Genomic DNA, 24,448 nt, shown 5'->3' with positions numbered 1-24,448 from the left:
ACTGAGTTAATCTAATTGCCTGTTTTAACATGGGGGCAATTTGGAAATAAACCTCCCTTTGGTTATCAATGACAGACACTTGCAGATACAGAACTTTTATTATACACATTAAAAAGCTACAACATTACATTACTTTTTGACATAATCGCCATTCAAATTGAGGCACTTGTCATAACGTCTTTCAAGGTTTGAAATTCCTTAGTAGTAGTTGCTTGGTGCCAAATCTGGGCTATAGAGGCATGATCAAAAACATCCCAACAGAACTGCTTCAAAAGTTTGTCTAGAGTTACGTCTAGAGGTGTGCGGGAGAGCATTATCGTGAACTAACACCACACTGGAAGTCAGCTTGCCCTGGCGCTTGTTATGGATGGTTCATCTGAGTTTTCATACTGTTTCACAGTAGACTTCTGAATTGATGGTTGAACCACGCTCCATGAACTTCACTAGCAGTACTCCTTTGGCATCTTCACATTTGGCAGGATTTTCGATGGCACCACTTCCGGTGTGGTGTTGGTTCACGATAATGCTCTCCTGCACACCATTAGATGCACCCAAGAACTTTTGAAGCAGTTCTGATGTTTTTGATCACACCTCCCATAACCCAGATTTGGCGCCAAGCGACTACTAAGGAATTTCAAACCTTGTAAGATGTTATGACAAGTGCCTCAAGCTGAATGGTGATTATGTCAAAAAGTAATGTAATTTTGTAGTTTTCTAATGTGTATAATAAAAGTTCTGTATCTGCGAGCGTCTGTCATTGATAACCAGAGGTTTATTTCCAAATTGCCTTCATACAATAGAATAGATTGAACCTGCTGTGAGCTGGGTCTGTACAGCAATATAAAGATCTTGAGTCAACTTTAGCTCCTGTTGACTACATGGAGTTTTCTTGGCAGCAACACTGAACACTGAATAAGGAAGTGACTTTTCATTGCCTCCTTCTAGGATACTTTTCAATTTAACCAAAATCCTGGAGGATCCATGGTGGTCTCTCATCAAAGTACTAGGCAGGCCAGACCTTATTTAGCTCCCAAGTCCAGACAGGTCTCACCAGAAACGTGACTAAAATAAGATTGGTTGGTTCAGATGCCAAGTTTTTATCTTGGAAAAATTAAGATGACAGGAAACCAAAAGAATAATGGATACCTTTTATTTATTTTTTATTTTTATTTTTAACCAACAAAACAAAACAAAGCGAAACATAACACACAAACACACACAGTATATACTCCTCTCCCTTTTTTTTAACAGCGATTACGTAACGGTAATCTTCTATTATTTACATTTCCCCCCTTATTCTTCTTTAGAATATTTGTCCTTATTGCCCCGTTGTTTCTTATTTACATTTTTCTTCCTTCATATTCTACTTCTTACTAAGAATAATTCATATTATTATTATTATACATTATTATACACATATTTTCACTTCTGACCTTTCCATATTTATTCTCTTCTATTATTTCTTGTCTCCAACCAGTCATACCACTTGTTCCATGTTATATAGTACTCTGTGTCTTCCTTTTCTTTTATCTCTTTTGTTAATTTGTCCATCTCAGCACAGTCCAGGATTTTTCTTATCACTTCTTCCTTTGATGGTATATTCTCATTTTTCCAGCACTGTGCATATGCTATTCTTGCCACCGTTATTATATGTAAAATTAAGTACCATATTTCTTTACTATATTTTCTGTTTAAAATACCCAACAAAAAGATCTCTGGTTTCCAGTCTACGGGTTGGTCTATTATTTCTTCGATCCATTTTCTTATTGTAGTCCAATATTTTTTTGCAACTGGGCATGTCCACCATAAATGATAATATGTTCCATGTACTTTTTAACATTTCCAGCATGTTGGCGAATTGTTCTGGAACATCTTGGCAAGCTTTGCTGGTGGAAGATGCCATCTGTAAAACATCTTCAACTGGTTTTCCTTGAATGCCGCCGACATAGTCAATTTTATATTTATTTCCCATATTTTTTCCCATTTCTCCAATTCTATATTATATCCAAAATTTTTTGCCCATCTAATCATTGTGTCTTTGACAACCTCGTCTTCCATTTTATATCTCAATAGGTATTTGTATAAATTGCTAATTAATTTTATTTCTGTTCCATGTATAATTTTATGAATAATGGATACCTTTTAATTAATGGTATTAACTTCAGGACAAAACTTTAGGATTTCATTAAATAGACTGGGAAGATCCCCAAAGGCAGTAGAACTGGCCTATACTGTACATCTCGACATAAGGAAAGGGATTCTTACTACTTCTGGAGTAAGGTGGGTGGGCAGTCAAAGACTAGTAAGTCCAGAAATCTGGATTCCAAAATTACGCAGCAATTTTACTTTTAATCATATATATACTGTATATGATACACACATATATACATATACACACACATACACACACGCACACGTCTATATCACATTAAAATTAGATTATGGATTATAATCTAATTATATATATATATAGGGTTTCCTAAAAGAGGGAACATGTATCTTATAAATCCAGACAACTATGAATGGAACAAGATATACTGTAAATATATAAATATTGGATGCTGCACTCAGGTTTGATCTTTATAAATGATTTTTTGTTGGCTCATTTTTTATCAGCACGTCTTCTTAGGGGGAAATAAAACAGGAGGGCCAACCTTGGAACATACACATCTTTTCATAAGCTAAAATTATGCTAGAAACTTATCCAGGTCCACTCAGCAGAATGCTGCAAACGTACTATTTTTGAAAGTTAATCAGGAAGCAGGAAAAAAAAAATATAGCAACCTTCTGACATAATAATTAACATTTTTTTCCAGGTTTCCCCTGTAGAATATTAGCTGCAGTTCATTGGATTTATCATCCAGGTATGGCAACCCAGCCTTGATGCAGGGAAAAAGAAGCAGAGTTAATGATAAAGTACCAAATCAGCAGATCAGATATTAAAAACAGTTCTCTCACCTCCTGGGAAAATACACAGCTCAATAAACTATGCGAAGGAAGTTAAATCCAGAAATATCCCCAAATCCTAATGGGAGTCAGGTGGCAAAATAAATAGATTCCCATTTAACGTGAGCGATGTATGTACATCTGGGCTACCCACATGTAGACATCAAAACCTTTTAGTTATCAACTGCAGAGACAGAACACAGTTAGAAGGGCTGAGGCTCATGGAAGTTGGAAGCTGAGTAGGATGTGAAACCTTTCGGACTCCTGCTCCTATCTCCCATCTAAAATAGTCCACAGGATAGGGATAATATTCTCTTTAGCAAGTTGCAACAATCTCTTTTGGAATGACAAGAGATTCCTTTCTTCTTCCTTCTTTGGTTTACTGTCAGGCTTGATTTCTCGTAGGAAGCAAAGTCCTTGAGGGAGAAGGCCTCAATGAACAATAATATTTATAAAGATTTTAATGGGATGTAAATATGACATTTAAAGAAAAACCTTGTGCTGGATGATCAAAGCTAAAGATAACATAATACAGTTACCTAATGATTGCTCTAACTGGAACCCTTGGCGAAGATGTGTTTTTCTCATTAGAGATAAACGTGTTCCTTCTTTTCTTGAACAACCTCGCCAAGCTTTTTCCCTGCAACCAGCTGCCTTAGCTGCCAACTCTCAGGCCCCCCTTTTTTTCTGAGAACCTCTCCTCTCCCTTCCTGGTGAGAATGAATCTTCACCTTTTACTGGTAGTCAGCCACTATCAAAGCCAAAATTCCTAGGGGGCACCAGGTTACCCATCCCTGCCTTACAGCTAAGCACAAAATGACTTTCTTCAAATTTTCTGAGCAGGCTGCTGCTTTAAGTAGCATGTTCTTTGCTTTTTTGCTCAGGTTTTGTTTTTTTTGTTTTTTTTTTACTCAGGGAGGATTGAAGGCCAAAGGTGCCACTTGGAATATTCAGGCAAGGGGCACTTGTCTGGTAGAAATGAACTTGGGCCAGAGCAATTATATTGATAAGCAACCAAGAGTTTAGAGCAGAGGTCTTAAAACTTGGCCCTTTTATGACTTGTGGACTTCAACTGCCAGAATTCCTCAGCCAGACATGCTGGCTGAGGAATTCTGGGAGTTGAAGTCCACAAGTCATAAAAGAGCCAAGGTTGCCTACCTCTGGCCTAGACCTAGGCCACTTTATGACTCGTGGACTTCAACTCCCAGAATTCCTAAGCCAGCATGGCTCAGCTTGGAAACCTCTCCCTTTCCCCTTAGTGTGGCTGGCTGAGGAATTCTGGGAGTTGAAGTCCACAAGTCATAAAAGGGCCAAGTTTGAAGAGCCCTGGTTTAGAATATCTTGTGTTGCTCTAGCGATGAGTCAGAAGAGAGGTTGAGGCAGAAGTGGTCTAAACTCCTAAGATTGCTGAAAGTCACTTTCCCATGAAGCTGAAACATAATTCTCGAGGTGGTGGTGGTGGGGTGTCCAGAAGTTTGTGGTGGGGAAGATGCTGAACTAGAACCAGAAGAAGTAGGATTCAAGTCCACCTTCAGCCATTGATGGGCATTCAACTTAAAATATCATGTGGGGATAAAATGAAAGCAGAGCTATATGAAAACTGTTTCAATTCTGGAGAAACAAAGGATGCATGGATGGATGGAAGGATGAATAGCTAGATAGCTAACTGTATAGATGGATGGATAGATGGATTCTAAGTGTATGCTATAAGTTTGGCAAGCAGTCATTCCATTAGTATTTTTTTTAGAAGGCCTCTGTTTTAGTCTTGAGATTGGACATACAGTAGCTCAGGAACACAGAGAAGGCCGCAGGCTTGAAGTTCAACTTCTTTAGCCAAATAAACTCTTGCTGATCCAAGTGTTTGAACTTCCCAGTCTCAGAAAAAGGTGGGTTGGGGTTTTTCGAAATCCACAGTGCAAGACAATTGTTTTATGAGGCAAAAAGCACGTTTTGCCGCTTTGTATCCCAGGTTTCCTATCTCAAGAACAGTTTATCAGGCAAGAGAGTTAGAAAGCCTGAACAAAATTAGCAGTAAGGAAAGACAAAAATGTGCTGAGTGTTCCAAACTATGGCTGCACCAAATTACAGTCTTGGTTGGTTCGAGGGAGTAGTCTGCAGATGTGCAAACTGTCTTAGGAGATGCAGAAAAAGCATTTGATTGCCCTGAAGACTTTCTCAAATTTTCCTTGGAAGAAACAAGCAAGCAACTGGTCTCCTTTTAGAGAAATATAAACTTGGAATGTTAACGTCAAGCCTGTTTCCCTCTATTTACTACCAAACGATTGTAATTTTTTATTTTAGAAAAAAGAGGAGGCATTTGATTTCACTGTGAGTTATAGTCATATTAAGCACAATATGTCATACTTTCATTATTAAGAAACACGCCCCCATCTATTTTAACACAATGTCATTACTCTTAGGGAAGATAGGGATCCATTGCCATCCCCCAGTAAACTGGTCTTAAATGTTTCTAACTGGGACTTTCCTTTCCACAGAGTTGTTCTAATATCTTTCTACCACAGGAGGGCAGCCATTTCTAAATTTAAAGAAAACACGATCAAATTATACGTCTTGCATTCTGGAATGGAAAATGTGAAACAACCAAACACACGGGAGGAAAACACAAACAACAGCAGCAGACATCATTCACAAAAGGGCACAATCTTTTTAGGGTTTCTGCCATTTAGTAGAGGCTCATATTTAGTAACTCACAGAAAGGCTTTTCCCTTTATAGAAACATGAAGCTGCGGTTCCCCTTCTCCTCTGCAGAATCCTGTTGTAAACCATTGGGAGTGGTAACGATGACGGCCTTCATTCCTAAAAAGCCAGAACAAAATCTAAGCAGATTTCATTGACTGTTGTTTGGAAGAATAAAAGCCTCACCGTGTAAGATTCTGCCCCCTCTCACATGGAAGTGCAGTGAATAATGGACTGTTGAATCTAAGACAAATTTCTACACTTCGTGAAGGTCCTCCCCCCCCCTCCGCCGTAGGTCAGATTTAAACTCTGATCATCCCTACATTAGGGAAAGTGGATCGTTGCAGATCCCATGTAGATTTTATAAGAAGAATAGTCCTATGATTCCACTTTAATTTGTAAATGGGAGGTTAGTATTAAAAGTGCACGTTGGTTCAGATCAGTTTTCAAAATGGCATATAAGGCTGTAATCCTGAAAAACGCAACTGGCAAAGGATAAAAGGTAAGAAAACCAGAGGGAAAAGCATAGCTCAAGGATATTCTTCAGCCTGGAAAAACTCAGTTAAAAAGGAACCCATTGGATGACCCTGGCCTAATAAACCCTTTTTAATAATAATGATCAATTACCAAGGATCTAAATGGGAATCGAAGCACAGTGCATGGTTGTGTTTTCACTAATATACTGAGCCACAGCTAGGTAGCTTCATTTTAGTCCTGTATAATGGATTGTTCACACTCCACTTTTGCAGGGGTCATGTGAAGCTGGGAAGCTGGGTTACAGTAATTCTATAAACCAACAGGATTGTCCAAAGGACCTTGCTATCTTCTCAGCATTTCCTATGTAAGCACCAATCTGTCCTGTATTTCTATATTGAAATGTCTGACTCACTTTTGCAGAGGCCAGGTTTTCTCTAACAAAACCTATATTACCTATGTGATTTGTAATTTCTAGGTGTGGAATTCTTAGAATTGAGATGCAATTAAGTTATTTTTAAACTTTGGACTTACTGCTCTTCTAAACTCTGCCCCACCTTCTTTTTCTTTTTTCTTTTAATCAAATGGTATTCCCTTCCTTTAAACTCTGCTATTTCCAGCCCTTTTAGATCTGAGGAACCTCCTGAGGCCTTGCCAGAAAATCCTTTCTCAAAAGCACTGCAATGGAAGAATGCCCTCTACTACACATTGCTAATTTTGTGTGTGTGTGTGTGTGTGTGTGTGTGTGTGTGTGTGTCACATGGCTAAAAAACAAATATAACTTCATTGCCTAATTCAGAATTGCTGTCACTACTAAGATACTAATGCTATTAGGGGTGGCCGTGGCCAGGGGGCAAGGGAGGGTTTGGTCAGGGGGGTCAGGTAACAAACAGTGGTCAGCAGCAACTGCTCTTACTATTAATTCTGACTATCCTAACCATTCATCATTGCTAGAGGATAGACTGCATGGCAGAGTCTATGTTGATTAGGCTTAAGTAGCCTTCAGGTGCAGGAAAGTCCCCAGATCTATCATGAATATGATCATGACATTTAAGGGTCAGTCCAGTTCACCCCTTTAAGTGGCAGGAAGGCACCACGTTTCAGGCAGCAAAATGGCAGCCAGAAAGAAGAGGGGAGGGTGTCAACCTATTCTCCACAGCACCTGAAGAACAAGAAACAATGGATGGAAACTAATCAGTGGAGAACCAACCTAGAACAAAGGAGAAACTTCCTGACAGTGAGAAGAATTAATCAGTGAAACGATTTGCCTCCCTCCAGAAGCTGTGGGTGCTCCAATACTGGAGGTTTTTAAAGACGAGATTGGACAACCATTTCTCTGAAATGATGTATAGGGTTTCCTGCCTAAGCAGGGGGTTGGACTAGAAGATCTCCAAGGTCCCTTCCAATTCTGGTATTCTGTTAAATGGACCAATCCTGAGTTGTAGGCACACTTTCTTGGGAATAGGCACAGTAGAATACAATGGGCTCACTGGACAAAATAGAGGGGAGGGGGGATAAAAATGCCTCTGCATGACTCATGAGACAAATTGGAATGTTGGAACTGCAGTCATAAATGTTGTTTGCAGAAAATGTAATTTATTGCTTGCGAAAATGACTGTATTTGCAAATCACTCTTAATTCAGTTGGGGAAGACACTGAGCTCTGACCAGAGATGGATTGTTTCCAGCCTTTTCCTACTTAGCCCCTGCCATTTGGTGTTCATTCTTTGGGAAACCGTTTTCTTTTCTCTTCCTAACAGAATGATTGTGAGGATAAAATAAGATAAATTAATCTCCCCTTCCAGATGCGGGAAAAAAAATGTCAAAAACTGTCAGGTGAACCTAAGCTGCGAGAAAAGGAACAGCCTGAAAACCATCATGATACCACACTGCCAATGTAGAATTAGCCATTTTTTATTTTGAATGGTCCAATATTTATAAACTGCTGCATCAGGGCCACTCTGGGCACGATTCCAAAATGGAAGATCTGTTGAGAAGGGGAGAACCAGTCATTAGGTGTATGTTTTTTTAAGCCCAAATAAATAAATAAAATAAAAATAAATAAATGGCATTCAGGTGAATATCTTTTTATAACTTTTTAAAAAGTTCTTTTTTTAAAAAAAAAAAAGGGGGGGGTAGGATTTTCTTCTTTGACCCTTCACATCCTTTAAAGTGAGTAAACATTTTAATCCCACCTCTGGGAGCCAAAATTATTTGTGGAGGCACTGCTAGCGAATCTGTTTTTTTCTTCCTTCACAGATAAACGCCGGTATTATAATAATAGATCTTTGTTTGTTGGCTGTTTCTCTGGCTTGAAGCAGCCCGACCTAGCCTTTAAACGCGCACGTCCGAAGCCAAACTTCCCTGCGCAGACGGAAGCGGCCTTCAAACCCGAACGCACCTGCAAACGCCACCCTCTCTTTGAGAAGCTGGCTGCCGACGACCGTGTTTTGTTCCCGAGAGAAACTTCGGCGGAATTCCTTTCTCGGGCATATGCGCCGATACGTTAGCCCGTGCCTAAACTACACGCGGGCATGGTACTCGATCGTCCCGGATCGTAGCTCTATTTAATCCCGCCAAACTGAGCGGGTGCTTGGACAGCCACGCCGGCTAGAGCCGGGAGCCTGCGGTTGACGTCCTGGTCATATCTCAGCTGTGGCCGAAAAACTGGAGGGGAAACAAACCCTGCCTTCCGTTTTAGAACCAAGCGTTGAATAAGCCTCCCTCCCCCCCCCCCACACGAAATATTCGCCGACCCGGAGCGCTGCGACTGTTCGCTGCAAAGAAATAGCGCCGCGTTCTTCCCCAGAGCGGGGCTGTATGTTAAAAGAAATAAGTTTTGGCGTCACAAGTTAACCTCAGAAGCGGTAGCAATCCTTCCTTCCCCCTTCCTCCTCTCTAATCCTTCCTTCCTTCCTTCCTTCCTTCCTTCCTTCCTTCCTTCCTTCCTTCCTTCCTTCCTTCCTTCCTTCCTTCCTTCCTTCCCCAGTCCTAATCCGGAAAGTTGAAGGAAAGACAAGTAAAGGCTGGGCGGAGGAGGAGGGGAAGTTTAAAAGGGGGCGGCGTTCCCTTTAAAAAGCCGCCCGCCACGCCGCGCTCCCTCGCAGCACTCGCGGCGGCTGGCTTCTTGGCTCCCGGTCTCACCCAGGCTTCCCGGCTGTGATTGGCGAGAGAGCCTCCCGAGCTCCGGCGGCCGTGACATCAGCAGAAGCGGAGCAAGCAAAAGCGAAGGGGGAGGAAGTTCACCAGCAGCACCTCAAGCCCGCTCCGAGCGCTGGCGGACGCGGAGCCGAAAGAGAAGCATCTCTGCGCCCGGGCTGCTGGGGTGAAGTTGCAGCCGCCGCACCAACGAGCCGAGGAGGAAGAGAAGGAAGTCGTCGCTGCTGCTGCTGCTGCCGCCGAGGCTGGGCTTCCTCGAAGGCTGCTCTTTGCACCCGGGAAGGAAAGTGCAGGAAAAAGTGCAAAGTTGCGAGGTAGCCCGGAATTCAGCGTTTCGTGCCGCTGCCATCCCGGAGAAGGCGAAGGGCTCCTATTTACAGCCACCCATCCGAGAGAAAAGCGGGTGTTGGGGCTTCATCGGCCTTGATCCGGGGCACAGCCTGACCTCCCCTCGCCCCGGGAGACTCTCGCTTTCCTCTCCCCCCCCCCACCCCGAGTCTTCCAGATCTTCGCCTGCCTACTCGCGAGCAGACATGTTTTCCAGCCAATCCGGGCCTGGGAGCAGGGCGCCGGCGGCACGTCCACTTTCCCTTCACTCTCCATCCAGACGGCGCCCTTTGAGCCTGGAGTGATGCGGACGTCGGAAAAGGTCGCCGGGCGAAAGCAGCGAAGCGGGATCGCCGCGTGCCCCCCACTCTTCTTCTTCCTCCTCCTCCTCCTCATCTTCCTCCTGGTCGCGCCCGGGTTACAGCGATTGAGCCCCGCCGGGATGTTTTCTCCTTCGAAAAGCGAGCTGGGATTGTGGCGGACGAGGCATTAGAGCCAAGCGAAGCCCCGTAGCTCGGACAGGACAGCCTCGCGTCCCGGGGAAGAAGTGGAGTCGTCGTCGTCGTCCTCCTCCTCCTCCTCGCCGCCCCGCGCGCTGCCTCCGTCTCTTCTCCCCCTACGTCCTGCGCCTCCTTTGCCCCGCGGCCGGGACGCCCGATCCTATCCCGCTGTAGGACCAGAGCGCGGGGCCGGGGGGGAGGCGGAGCCGGAGAGCCGAGGGAATCGCGGGACGCCGCTCGCTCGGCTAGGAGACTTCGATGTGGAGGCTGGCTCGATGGACGTGCCCGAGTGCGGTGCTGCTTAGGCGATCGGTGGCATCCTAAAAGGTAGCGGGGGGGGGCGGAATGGCGGAGCTCGGAGGAAGGAGGGGGGGGGAGGATCGCGGGAGACGGGACGCGGCTGAAGGCAGCACCTGCCGAGGATCTTCCGAGGGTCCGGTCCGCCTCAGCTCCTTCCCCCTTTCCAGTGACGTCGGGGGCCCTTCCTTGTCCCTTCCAGGCGCTCCCCCAAACCCTTCCTGAAGAAAGAAACAAGGGCCAGCTGCCCTGAATTTCAGGTGATTGTAGGGCCGAAGAGGTGCCTCCCCCCCCCCTTCCATTATCTTGGTCTATGCCTCTGTTTCCCCAGTTCTTGATAAGCTGCATCAAGGGTGGCCTTTTGTTGCGTAATCTCTCTGTGTGAAGCAGCCACTTGAAGCACCCCAAGACTTGGGGGTGGTCATGGTGGAGGATGCATTTGAGCAATACCCTACATGGTGCTACCCAAGCGGCATCCTCTTGAACAACCTTCCCCAGAAGTGCATGCCAGAAGTTGGTCTACAACTTGCATCCTTTGCCAACCATCTGCAGAGCAACCAGGGGTTGATAAAAGCCACTATGAGTTACTGCAGTGTGTTTTCCCAAGATGGGTTGGCCAGCCAATGTCTGAGTTGAGGACCCCACACAAGGTGGGGGGTCCTTTGTTTTCTTGATACGTATCACCCTTTGCGTGATACCAAGTTGTCTGACTCCTGCCCAGTCTCCTCATCTGATGCAGAAGGAGTGCTACTGTACCAGTGGCAAACTGAAACCCTCCGTTTCCCCTGAAATGTGCTTCCATTTGTGGATTTGGGTGTGCATGTGTGTGCTTAGTTTCCTCTGCATTTGACATCAGGCCTTCTTCTACACATCTGAGTCTTGCCCTGTGCTTCCCTCCTCCCTTTGCAAATCCTGCCCAATGAACTAATCCCTCTCTCTAGGCTGCAAATGGTTGCACTGGGATTAGTTACTTTGCCTGAGTAAATACAAAGTGTTCAAACCCTTCGCTGGAGCTGAAACAATTCATCTGTCTTTAAAACTGTATCGTAGATCATAAAAATAACTTGTATAAACCCTTGCTGTTTTAAGCAGAGTAAGTAACCCATTCACAAATGATGACTCACACAGACCCATTCAGTTTTCATTTGCTGAATGAATCTAAGCACTGAACAATGTTACAGTAGACCAAATGCCATGAGAGTCCAGAAGAGGGCGTGGAGAGTGAAAAGAGTCATAGGAAAGAGCTGAAGTTAGGTTTCCGTGAAGATCCCACTCAATAATGGTTTACCTTTATCCCAAGAAGCAGAAGACACAGTAAGGATTAATATACACCCTTAATTATCAAAACATAGCATCCTAATTATGCAAACAGTTAGTTGCACATTTTAATGTACAGCGTTTGCATTATGCATTCTTACTTTTAGGCTGGTTTATGCATACCTAATTTTATGCTGTCTTTGCCACTTCAGTCTATAATCTGTATTTTAATCAGTAGAATCATGGTTTTCACGGGCATAAGTTGCCTACATCCAGTTCTTATGGAATCAGCAAGTAGTTTTGCTGATTCCCTAAGTGATGGGAAGTTCCTCCTGCTAAATTTATACTAAGCCTTTCTCCATTAATAACGCTCAAGTTTACTTTAGTTATGAAGTGAGTTAGCTTTTCTTTTTATTGATTTTCTCTTTAAAATCTAAGCCTTGTTTTTCCTTCTAGTCTATTAGCAAAGTAGTTTTTCCTTGTTGGGACAAGCTACCAAACTGCTTTTAGAGATAGCAGTCATATGTTGTTGATCCCCCAAAGCCAGCATTTCATCATATATCCTCCTACTCCCAGTCCTAAACCCAGCACCTTTGAGTGGTTGCCTGTTTCAGGAAGTTCTACTTCCTTAGCCCCATCATGTTATAAATATTTGGGGACTTCCCCATGTCCTAATCATTTCATTTCTCTTTACTCTCAGAAGTGAACATCTGCTCTTGAGTAACTCGGAGTTATGGTCTGGCTTTAGAAGTCTCCTTTTGCCAAATCTGGCAATGTGCCCTGGATTACCAGGATGGAATCTTACTGCTAAGGCTATGAGAGGCACCCCAGTTGGTCATGAATGAAGGCAAACGTAGGTGTCTCAGGATAATGTTGCAGAATCCAATCAGAGTCAATCACAGGGACAAGAGATTTAATCTCCGGAGCTTCCGGACTCGTGCTGGAGCCCATCCTCGGGGAACTGTTCTCTTAACATTCTGGTGAGAGGGGAATTCATGTTGAGGATGGGCTCCAGCACAAGTCCAAAAGCTCGGAAGACTAAATCTCTGGTCCTGGTGACCAACACAGATGGGACCCCAATTTGTGTCTTGTGACCATGGCGTTCTTCTCTCCCGGGCCCATCCAGCTTTCAACGGAGAGTTGAGTGGCATGTCGAGTGAGCCTTGAAAGTCTGTGCCATTAAACCCCAAATTCATCATAACAGTTTAGACAAGCAGTAGCCTCTGATGGGGTGGGAGGAGAGGAGGTTTTGGAGACCTTTGATACTGCTTTCCCTTTGTGTGGCTTTTCAAGAGGAAGAGAAGTTGAACATATTCAGCAGTTGAACATCTTTCTAGGAGGACCTGCGCCTGGAATGTCACCTCCGTTTGGTCCTTCTGCATGCTCCCAAATACGGAATGGATCACCTCCCCCTCCTCTCCTCCTCCCGTTGGAATCTAACTCCCTCTTTTGACTTTATGCCTTCTTGTATGTATAGGTTGATGATCATGGTGGCCAGGACCTGCTCTCTACTAGTGCTGCTGCTTTATCACATGCTGCTAGGGGGCTCTGCCAGTCTCATCCCCGAGGTGGGTGACCGGCGAAGATTCAGTGCTGATTTGGGCCAGCCGGCTCCGCTGCAGCTCTCGGAAGAAATCCTGCGTAAATTTGAACTGCGTCTGCTCAGTATGTTTGGGCTTAAGCGGCGGCCCACCCCAACCAAGAATGCTGTTATCCCTTCCTATATGTTGGAGCTCTACCATCTGCACACGAGTCAGAAGCCCACGTCCATGGACTATAGTCTGGAGAAGGCGAGCAGCAGAGCCAATACGGTCAGGAGCTTCCATCACGAAGGTAAGGAAAATGAGCTATTTATCCAGCTCCCACTTCGATAACCTGATCCAGTTAAAATGAAATACTATTAATATTTAACATTAATATTTTCATATTAAATATTCTGACTTGAATATTGCAAACCTGCAGCTCTGGTTTGCTAAGATATATTCCTGACAGTGGGGACACTTCTGACCTGTTATTCACTCATTTACAAAGTAATATCTGCACTTTAAATAATTGCAAGCCCCTTCCTTGCAAGTATATATATTTTCCTGACTGAGTGATGATCATCCTTGGGCCCTGCTGCAATGGAGATCAAATTGAATCTCTATTTTTTTTTTTTTTTAAGATTTAGACAAGTTAAATTTGGCCAGTTTGAAAATGATCCATTTAAATGTAAGACTATTTTTTTTTACCCATCTATGCAAAAGAAACAAGAAATTACCCCGAGTTTCCCTGAAAATAAGACCGGGTCTTATATTAATTTTTGCTCCAAAAGACTCATTAGGGCTTATTTTCTGGCTAGGGCTTATATTCAGGGAAGTACGGTACTAAACACGTCCGTCTGGCTGATGATGTTAACTGGGGCTTATTTTTCAGGTGGGGCTTATATTATGAGCTTGCTGAAAAATCATGCTAGGGCTTATTTTCCGGTTGGCTCTTATTTTCGGAAAAACACGGTACTATAGAAAACGCTAGTGGGTGAAATGTAATTGTCCCTTTTGATACCATCTCTGCCGAAACTTCTTTATGTGCGAGTAGTACAAGCTGTGCTTGAGCAGTTTATAAAATTAACTGGCATTCCAAAAGAGTGTTGGGGAATTTATGGCTTTCCAGATTGTGCTGAGTCACATTTCCCAATATTCCACATTATAGGCTGGGCCTGCTGGAAGTTGTAGTTCAGCAACAGCTATGGGGCCACTGCTTTCCCAAATCCCAGGGCTAGAGCCTTAATAGTGTATTCATGGATATACCTCTTAGATTTCTGTTTTCTGTACAACCTTCCAGTGGGCGTTGGAAACTTTCAAGGATATAGACATCAATATGTTTAAATCAGCATGGAGATGACTCTGGTTGTACCAGTTGTGCTCGGGCCCAAATTGTGTGGTGAAAGTGGAATCTTCTTGCTGCAGGGTTACAAAAATGCCTGATGCCAATTTGAGTATCCTAAGTAGAAATCTTGTAAAATATAATAACTGAATAGAGACATGCTATATGTCCTTCCCTACCATTCAGGATAATAAGCATCGTTGTAGCTTGCTTGACAATTAAAATTCACTACAACCAACTTTCAGTTAGGTTTTCAAGAATTGACCTGTGGTGAATGGCTGAGCTGAAGCAAATGAGATTTCGGGATGACAGGAACTGCTGTCCCTTTTACAGACTAAGGACTTCGTTTTATTGTGTGTGTGTGTGTGTGTGTGTGGTTGGCTGGTATTGAGGCTAGGCAGTTTGCCTGCAGCAGTAAGTATTCCAATTTTGCTCAAAAAGATGTGCGTGTATAGATTATATGGAGCAAAATTGGGGAGGAATAGAAAGAAAACCATATTTTTCTCCCCTCTAAAATAGCTAGTAATTTTAGTAACAGTGAAAGTTGTGTTTCATTAAACATGTAGATAGCATAGTTTTCATCCAAGTGATATAATTGTTATGGGCCTTTGCACGAGTTTCCTTTTGAAATGATTTTACTTCATCCATAGTAGACAAAGGTAGATTTTTTTTTTCTTTATTTCCAAGCACAGATTCTGTTCAAATTAGTTTCCACAGAGAACTGTTGGAGACTAAGCGGTAAGAAAAGTTCGTGGAATATACAGTTGGCCGTAAGGTCACTCGGAAGGTTTTCTAATCCCTATCTAATCCCCGTGAGAGATCACTTTGACAATCAATTGTATTGTCTCCACTATGACTTTGTCTTCTGTTTAAATTTTGATTTAGTGTAGACCTAAGGTAAGCCCTTTAGAAAACAAGATTGATAAGTTTCAGAGCAGCTGTCCCCGGATTTTATAGGCAACTAGGGTTTACTGAGATTAAAAGCCACAGGCTAAACATACATTTGCTAAAGGCAAAACAATTGCAAGTTAATGCAGTACTCTTGCCTGTATAGTCAGATAATTGGTAACAATGTCTTTTAGAACTAGTCTGTTTTATTAAATTAAAGGCACCTTGTCTGAAATGTTCTGCAAAGTGTACATATTGGGGTACTTAAAACTTGAACAAACTTGTCCACAGCCCTAAGGTATAAAATATTGGATCTTCATTTTGCAAACAATTATTTCTTTTAGCTCCCTGCTCTGTTTCTCTATCCAAACTTTTCCGCATAGTCACACATCTCATTTCTCCTTCTGTTTGTGATTCTAGGCACAATTTGTGCAATTAGTTCAGATGCATATAAACAGCTGTTTAATACAATCTTCAAATAATATATCTAACAAAAATACCCGATAGTAATAGCATGAGCAAAAGATTAGTTATTTCCAACCTATAGCAAGGGTGGGGAAGGAAGTGGATCTAATTAAATTTACGGATCTTACAAGAACCACAGCAGTGAGCAACGATCTCTGACTTTTAATAAACATCTTAACCATGATAGCAATTCCCCACCACCATCTGACATTAAGAAGTGATGGGGTAACAAGTAGCGTGGGAGGGTTGATCTTTAGTTCTGGCACTCAAAGCTATTTTTTTTAATTGTAAGCCCAAGGTTGGTGGACATTCTGAAGTTTGCCCAACCCTAATCTGCAGGTTCCTTATTCACTTTATTTCATTCATCCCACCCACACCTCTCCTAATGCAATACAGATACACCTGCAGAAGCTACTTATTCACTGTTTTCGGCAGCCATTGCCAAATCAAAGACTATAAATGCACAGCTGTTCATTTTTACATTAGTGCCCTGGATTTACTGTAAAAGTAAAGGAAAAAGCAGACTGAACAGGTTATAAAGCTAGTATGGCCAACAACTACAAAAAAAAAAAAAACCACTCACACATACATATGTATTTTAGATTTAATTAAATTTGGGAACAAGGGGTGTGGCTATACTGATTATGCTAACTAATAGCAAGTCTTAATGCGGTAAGAGGTTAATGTTGTAATTTAACCTTATGCTGTGTTTATACTGCTTTGCGTATAAATATAAAACTAATTAATGGGAGAATGTATATTGCACCATCCACTTGTGCCAAATTGCATTTTAATGCACAGTTACATATCCACATGGTTCAGAGAGAAACTGATACATATTTCAGACTACAAATGTATCTACCTTTACCTGGGAATAAATCCATCTAAATTCCACAGTATTTGCTTCTGACTGAGTGCATATACCTAATTTAATTACTACCACTCAACTAAGCCTTATTCCTGTGATTTTCATTATTTATCCTGAATAATCATGGCACATGTAACTTGCAAAATCTGCTGACTCGGTTTTAAAATTCTCTAGTTCAAGAGGACATTTCCAACCTTTCTGAAGACATGGCTTTCCCCCTCTTTTTCCCCCTTTTCTCTTAGTTATGTGTATAGATGTCTAACTAAATTGCTAAGCAGTTCATTGATGTTCCTGCTGAAGATCTCAATTAAAAAATGTCTTGGATTGGCTTTTAACGTCTAATATTGGCCTAATTCTTAAGGACTTTGTACCTCAGCCTTACTCTGAGACTAAGATGAAGGGGGGGGGGGGCTTTGCCTTTGAAAAGTGGTTTTGAATCTTCTAGTGAGCTAATTGTGTATGCTGCCTTTGTAAGATAGCAATTGTCTTTGGAGAACCCTGATTTAGAAATTCAGTCACCATGCAGTGGGGGGGGGGAGTCCACTGGTGACAAGCTTACCCTATCATTCAAACCACTTCTCAGAATGGCTGATAGGAAGGTGGGAAAACAAAAGAGAAATGCAATAAAAGTGTTTTAACAGCAATGTAGAAAGCAGTACCGTATTTCTAAAGAGGGAAGGCAGAATTAAATAGTAAAGATCTGATTAGACAGGAAAACCTAAGAAAAGGAAAGAAAAAGGATGTGACATAACAGCTTCTGTGGAGAGTCAGTTATTGGAATACATACAGGTAGTCCTTGACCTATGACCACAATTGACCCCATAATTTCTGTTGTTAAGTGGGACATTTGCTAAGTGAATTTTGCCCCATTTTGCAGCCTTTTTCGCCCCAGTTGTTAGTGAATCGCTGCAGTTGTTAAATTAGTGACATAGCTGTTAAGTGAATCCAGCTCCCCTCCATTGACTCTGCTTGTCAGAAGCTCACAAAAGAGGATCACGTGATCCCGGGGCACTGCAACCGCCATAAAAATGAGTCAGTTGCCAAGCAGCTGAATTTTGATCACATCACCAATGGGATGCTACAACGGTCGTAAGTCGCTTTTTTCAGCAACGTTGTAACTTCAAACAGTCATTAAATAACTGTTGTAAGTCAAGGACTACCTGTAGTATTATTGGCAGACTATTTTCTGGCATACCTTCCTGTTTCTGTTTCTAGTTCAGATTAGGAGCAGTAGCCAGAGAAGGGGCTCTATGAACGATCTTACGCATGCACGTATGAAGATAAGCATGTATATGACACTGTCCGCCCCTTAGAGAAAATCTAAACGGGGGTTCCTGCTCACCCAATGATTGTGGGTGGCAAAAGCAGTGGTGCTGTTTATTATTCCCTTGATTTGAATAGCCCCAATGATCTGCCCTTATGAACAAACTTGACTTAATTATGGTATGTTACCATTCCGTGTGGCAATAGGGGATCTCCTTCCACCCAGTCATACATATTTGCAATTTGGATTGCCAAGCGTCATCAACTTTCCGAAAAACTGCTGTGCTATAGCCGCCACGGAAGATCTTGGAGAGTCAATTCTGCATGATTGGCATTTTACTTTAATGAAAACCATCCTTGTTGCACTGAGCAGTGGCAAACCTCTCCGCATTGTTTCATCAGTTGGGGAAGACTCAGGGTGTGAGATAAAACTTCAGTGGGGTGGAAAAATGGAGCATAAGACAGCACCATCCTATACAGATTGAGTTAAAAGTAAGTACCATAGAGCTTGGAGGATTTTGCATAGCCTGCAATCCTCTAAATTCTTGAATTGTAGATGGAAAGGGAATAGTAATTACACAGTACTAAAGTTAGATTAGGGGTTTTTTCCCCGTGTGTAAGTTTTTTTTTATAAAACATTTTCATGGTCATTTGTAGGACATTTAGACTGGACTTAGATATCCATGAGCACATAGAAGGAGAGGTAAACAGCAGCTGTCTGTGGCTTGTTGTTCGGATGAATCCTCCCTAGCCACTGGGTAAGCTGTTGCTCTGACGTGGGCAGGGAAAATGGAAGGAAGAGAAAGGAGTGAAGATAAAAGTGAACGCAAGGGAAAATAATCCCCAATCTTGGGTGGCCAGACTTTGAGACAGGTCTAATGGGGAGTGTGGAAGGTGTGCTTCTGTAAGAATGGGGAGCTCAGGGATGTTTGTTAAAAGGTAGGTTGAGGATTTTTGGGCAGTAGGGTTTTAAGAAGTAAAGCATGAAGATTTGAGGCGGGTGAAATTCACAGACCAAAACTCAAGGGCTGGGAACATTTTGGAATGCTTTTTAGTTTCCTTTCAGATGGCTGACAACTTTAAAAGGGCTTACAAGAAAATAGATCTAGCCCATCTCTGGAAAGACTTAATTTCTTGAGGCAGGTCTCCAAAGTCCTATAGTAGATTCTGTTTTGGAAATACATCTTCATATTACCATTCAGACATCAGCAACTCTGCCTTTACTCTACCTGCACCTTCTACCTCTCATGATAACCTCCTGAAACAGGTGTTTCATCCTGTGATGTGGAAAGCCAAGAGCACAGGATAGTATTGCCACACACACCAGCATGCATGGGGCATTGATACAAAGGGGTATAGTAATCAAGACACTAAGATCAACAGTTGAGTTCAAACTAAACCAACTAAAGTAAGCTGGAAAACATTTGCCTCTTGTTCCTGCTTATCTGTTCTGCCATGCAAATGCATGTTTCTTTTGAAATTGCATTAGATGGCCCTAAGCTGTGATTTTTTTTTTTCAGGCATTGGAGGAGAAGAAATTTTTGAATGATGGCCACCTTGCCATAGCCACAGTAACACTAATGTTTATTTAGTCTGAAATCTAAAAACAAAAATTTAAAGGATTGTAATAACAATAGAACTATCTAAATCACAAGCGTCCAAACTTTTGGCTCGTTTGGGCCGCATTGAGTGGAATTGTCTTGGGCCACATATAAAATATATAATATAGCTAATGTATATAAAATACATAATGCTAAAAGTTTATGATCTTATGGGGCCACATTACTAGCTGTCCAGGGCAGCATGTAGCCCATGGGCTGCAGGTTGGACATGCCTGATCTGAATAATATATATTATGCTGAAGCTCCCCAAAAAAGCCCCCAGCATTTAACCACACAAGTTGACTTCACTTAATATCTTGTCCCAAGTGAGTGGAGGAAGAGCCAAGTTTTTAAGGCATTCCTAAAGGCTAACAAGATCAGGGCCATCCATATCTCTGGAGATACATTGCTCTTGAGAAGGCATATCTCCTGAGCCCCATTATATGACACAACTTTATAGAAGGGACCTGATGCATTCCAGGTGCATTCTGCTGGATCTGATGAGACAAACAGAAGCAATTGAGATAAGCACTCCTTGCAATACCTTGTGCCTCTGCCTATAGGATTTCAAAGGTGACGACTAGCATCTTGACTTGTACCCAAAGCCTACTGAGAAACACTGCATTTTATAGAGTAGAGGTGTTACCTGAGCATATCACAATGTGCCCAAATTGTGGCATTCTACTGTTGCTGAGGATTCCAAATGAAATCACTGTGATAAAAAATTGGCGCTATGCCTAGCTGAGTCATAGCTATAACATTTATGCCCCTGTTACTAAAAAAGTGTCAGACCCAGTCTTAATTGTCCTTAGAGTCAACCTGCTGAAGTCCATGATACTTTGGCTAATCTTAAATCACTTAAATCCCATTAAGTTCAGTACAGTAGGTCTGTTTGAAGCAAAACTAAGTGTTCACCCAGCCCAGTGTGTGCTGGTTTTGCTGTTGTGTAATTCCTTGATTGGCCTTGGCATATTTGTTTCCAGCCTAAACTGGAGATGTTGAGGGTAATAATGATTAAGGAATACTAATTATGGAATTAGTGATTATGGAAACGCTAATTATCTCTTTGCTTTTTTTAAAAAAAATCTCATGTTCAGAATTTCAATGAAAGAAATCCATTGGAAGTTTATGATTTAATGCGGTTAGGTTAAAGATCAGGTACAGGTTTAATTATTGTACAGCAATTCATTTTTTCAAGTTGAAATTTTAAAGTAAGTAAAACCTACTCTATAAAATATTTAAAAATGCTCTATTCAGTTTCAGACCTAATCTTTGATTTCATCTTCTGCATGAGTTCTGTTTTCCTTTCTATCTGTATATGACTACATAACCTATGTCTGTTTTTCTTCTTCATGTCCTCTTTTTCTTGGTACTCCGTCTTTTTAGTTTACTCCCCCTTAAAAAGTACCACCAGAAAATATGGTTTAGGTTTTAGGCTTGCTTTGTTTCACTTGTATTTGAGATTTAGATCCCAGTCTGCATAGCAAAGCTAACAAATCAGATGACCTTAATTCAGATTTTTTTTAAACCATGAATATATGAATGAGAAACCAGGGTTATATTGAGAAAGTAGATAAGACTTCTGTTCCACTTGCTTGAAATAATGAGAGCTGCTCTCCCAAGTCATTTGGAAAAAGCTGGGTTGGAGAACACAGGAGATGACACATAGTACACATTCTCAAAACAATTGCACAGCACTCCTGAAGGCTTTTTTAGCCACTGAAGCATGAACTTTTATGTGCCCCTCAGTTCACAGTTTATAGTAAGAAAATAGTAGACAGACAACCACGTGGCTGATAGACTTGCCTGACTTGATAAACACCGGATGCATCTGTTGTAGTGGTATTGTATATTCTTGCTTTGACAGAATGTTCACAATACTTTCCTTGGACCTTTGCATGTGTTTATTGGACGGAAGGGTTAGGTCATTAGGTTCCCCCCAAGTGAATGCCTAAATTCATCCAAATACTTTTCATTCAGGACCCTCTTGAGTAAAATCACTCTGTGTGCTTTTTGCAAAGTTGTCTGTAATTAAGATAAAAATCTTTTGGATGGTAAGGTTTGTAAGTTATGAAACTTGTGGCATAATGCTTTTGGAACCGATTGGGGAAGACTGACATGAAAGCTGCAGCTGGGTGGTTTTTTGTTTTTTTTTAAAGAAATCTCAGAAATGCAATCCCTTTCCTTGATCCTTAGTCACTTTTTAATTACTCTCACAGGGCCCCTGCTAACCACTGTGTTAAAAAATAATAATCTTTAATGCCCATGAATTCCAGAGCAATGCCTCACATTTCTTCCCCCTTATTACGACCACCTGGAATTCAGAACGCAATCCGTTGGGACTCAAAGGCAGGACAGCAGCCAGAGCAATATTAAAGCTTCACGAAACCGATAAGTAGAAAGACAAAGGGGCAGATTCTGGGTGTAAATGTGCGCTGGTTTTTATGCAAAGGTGGTTTGAAAGTGTCGGTTCAGCAACTCAGGCGTTCTGCTGCAAGGTCTAAATTACTGATTGCCCCTTTTGCTTTTCTCCCCCTTCGATCAGAAACCCTGGAAGAGCTTCCAGAAAGAAGTGGGAAGACATCTCGGCGTTTCTTCTTTAACTTAACATCTATCCCCGGTGGGGAGATTATCACTTCAGCTGAATTGCAGGTTTTTCGGGGGCACATCCCAGATGCCGCTGAACACAACGGCAGCTCTCATCACCGTATTAATATTTATGAAATTCTCAAACCGGAACAAGAGGCAACCAAGGATCCTGTCATAAGCCTCCTGGACACCCGCTTGGTGCATCACAACACCAGCAAATGGGAAACATTTGATGTGACGCCAGCTGTAATGAGATGGATTGCACGTGGACAACCTAACCTTGGTTTTGTGGCAGAAGTGGTACATTTGAACAATGCCAGCAATGTGTCCAAGAGGCATGTCAGGATCAGCAGGTCATTGCATCAAGATGATGCTAGCTGGTCTCGGATTAGACCCTTACTGGTCACTTTTGGGCATGACGGCATGGGCCACCCACTCCATAAGAGAGAGAAACGTCAGGCCAAACATAAACCACGCAAGCGCCATAAATCCAATTGTAGAAGGCATCCTTTGTATGTGGATTTCAATGATGTAGGGTGGAATGACTGGATCGTGGCCCCTCCAGGTTACAGTGCCTTCTATTGCCATGGAGACTGTCCCTTCCCATTGGCAGATCATCTGAATTCCACCAACCATGCCATTGTTCAGACACTGGTCAATTCTGTGAACTCCAAAATTCCCAAAGCTTGCTGTGTGCCGACAGAACTGAGTCCCATTTCAATGCTGTATCTTGACGAGAATGAAAAGGTGGTACTAAAGAACTATCAGGACATGGTTGTGGAAGGATGTGGGTGCCGCTGAGGCAACAGCAAAATTAAAGGGACAAATGGAACAGAAAAAGTAACACACATACACAAAACACACACACACAGACACAACTTGACACTTTAATATTTCCCAATGAAGACCTTATTTATGTTATGATATGGAGAATTAAACACATCTATTTTGAAAATCTATTTATGTCTACAGAAAAAAAAGTGAGGAAAGATATTTTAATCAGAGAATTATTCCTTTTAAAGATTTTTAAAACATATTTTAGTTGTACATTTTATATGGGTTTAACCCTACCCCCCCTCCCCACAGCACATGAAGTATAAAGGTCAGATTCTTATTTTGTATTTATTTACTATTATAACCACTTTTTAGAAGAATAGCTAATTTGTATTTATATGTGTAATCCAAAACCAGCAGAAGAAAAAAACAATATATAGGGTTTTGTACATAATTTAAAGTGAATGGTAGTTGTTTTCAGTTGTATGTATTTAAGATGAAATGCAGAAGGGCTGTTATGGCAAAGATGCATATATCCCATTTTGCTTTTTGCAGTTCTACTGTTAAGGTCACAAGTGTAAACCCAATGAAAAAGGGCTAATCCACCCTGCTGACTCAAGATTATATTGTACAATTCTCAGGAATGCTGCAGGGTGGGCTGTCCACGCCGTGAGAAACTCCACGCTCTCGTAGAACCAGGCTTTGCCCAGCAAATGGAAAAGGACGACTGTCCCCACATGAAGGCCCCAATGGGGCTGCTAGGAAACGTCTCTGTCCCTTTGCTTCTTCTCAGCATCTACCGAAAAGCAAAATGTTGACGCTGTTCCTTCCCTTTGAAGGCATCTGTCCTTTGGAATCCATTGTCCTGGCCAAATACTTAATAAAAGACCAGATTTCCTCCGTTTTCTAAAGCTTCTTCCTATTCGCCTTTCCTAACAGTTGTGAAAATGGCGCGTTTTGTTACAGAGCCTCAGAGTGCTAAGGGGGAGAACCAAGCGTATCGTTCCTACTTGGGAGGCAAAAGGTATGTAATGCAGTACTGCATTGCAGTGGGGAGAAGCCAAAACTATGAGGGTGACACTCTAGCACTAAGACACACTGTTCATAAACTTCTTTCTCTGGAAAGAGAGGTCAGGTTTCAGTCAGTAATCTCAGATCCTTTCCCCTTTTCATATCTGAATGCCATATTCCTGTAAGACACAGTAATATACATTGGTTTGCATATTACATTTATATCCCACTGCAGTCCAGTTAAGGACTTCTAATGGTCTGTAAATATATAACAATAATAGAGTTGGAAGGGACCTTGGAGGTCTTCTAATCCAACCCCCTGCTCAGGCATGAAACTATATCATTTCAGACAAATGGTTGTCCGATCTCTTCTTTAAAACTTCCGATGTTGGAGCATTCACAGCTTCTGGAGGCAGGTTGTTCCACTGATTAATTGTTCTGTCAGAAAATTTCTCCTTAGTTCCAAGT

At 42.0% G+C, this 24,448-nt stretch overlaps 1 protein-coding gene and 1 long non-coding RNA gene across 3 annotated transcripts; one reads left to right on the top strand and one right to left on the bottom strand.

The window, feature by feature from the left end:
• Positions 1-2,027: 2,027 nt before the first annotated feature.
• Positions 2,028-9,389, bottom strand: LOC120315301. Its single transcript, XR_005558650.1, has 3 exons — positions 9,261-9,389; positions 5,659-5,763; positions 2,028-2,879 (listed from the first exon to the last, which is right to left on the bottom strand). It is a non-coding gene; the product is annotated as an uncharacterized LOC120315301 (long non-coding RNA).
• On the top strand, positions 9,197-23,873 carry BMP2 (bone morphogenetic protein 2). Of its 2 annotated transcripts, XM_039359446.1 has the most exons (3): positions 9,197-10,429; positions 13,134-13,489; positions 22,152-23,873. In XM_039359446.1, the coding sequence occupies exons 2-3, from the start codon at positions 13,138-13,140 to the stop codon at positions 22,994-22,996; spliced, it is 1,197 nt and encodes a 398-aa protein (XP_039215380.1). In that variant the 5' UTR covers positions 9,197-10,429; positions 13,134-13,137; the 3' UTR covers positions 22,997-23,873. The 2 variants fall into 2 exon arrangements, with proteins under 2 accessions (XP_039215380.1, XP_039215379.1); XM_039359445.1 differs by lacking the exon at positions 9,197-10,429 and having other exon boundaries at positions 13,126-13,489.
• The last annotated feature ends 575 nt before the right edge of the window (positions 23,874-24,448 follow it).

This window comes from Crotalus tigris, unplaced genomic scaffold, assembly GCF_016545835.1.
Source record: "Crotalus tigris isolate CLP2741 ecotype Arizona unplaced genomic scaffold, ASM1654583v1 scf7180000019070.2622420, whole genome shotgun sequence".
NCBI classification, from domain to species: Eukaryota; Metazoa; Chordata; class Lepidosauria; order Squamata; family Viperidae; genus Crotalus; species Crotalus tigris.
The sequence above is the reverse complement of the archived record's forward strand: the minus strand, read 5'-3'. Positions and strand labels throughout refer to the sequence as shown.

Excerpts from the sequence above, each read along its gene's own strand:
- BMP2 (XM_039359445.1), top strand. The coding sequence starts at position 13,126 with ATGTATAGGTTGATGATCATGGTGGCCAGGACCTGCTCTCTACTAGTG. Across the intron at positions 13,490-22,151 it reads CAGGAGCTTCCATCACGAAG|AAACCCTGGAAGAGCTTCCA; the intron begins GTAAGGAAAATG and ends CCCTTCGATCAG.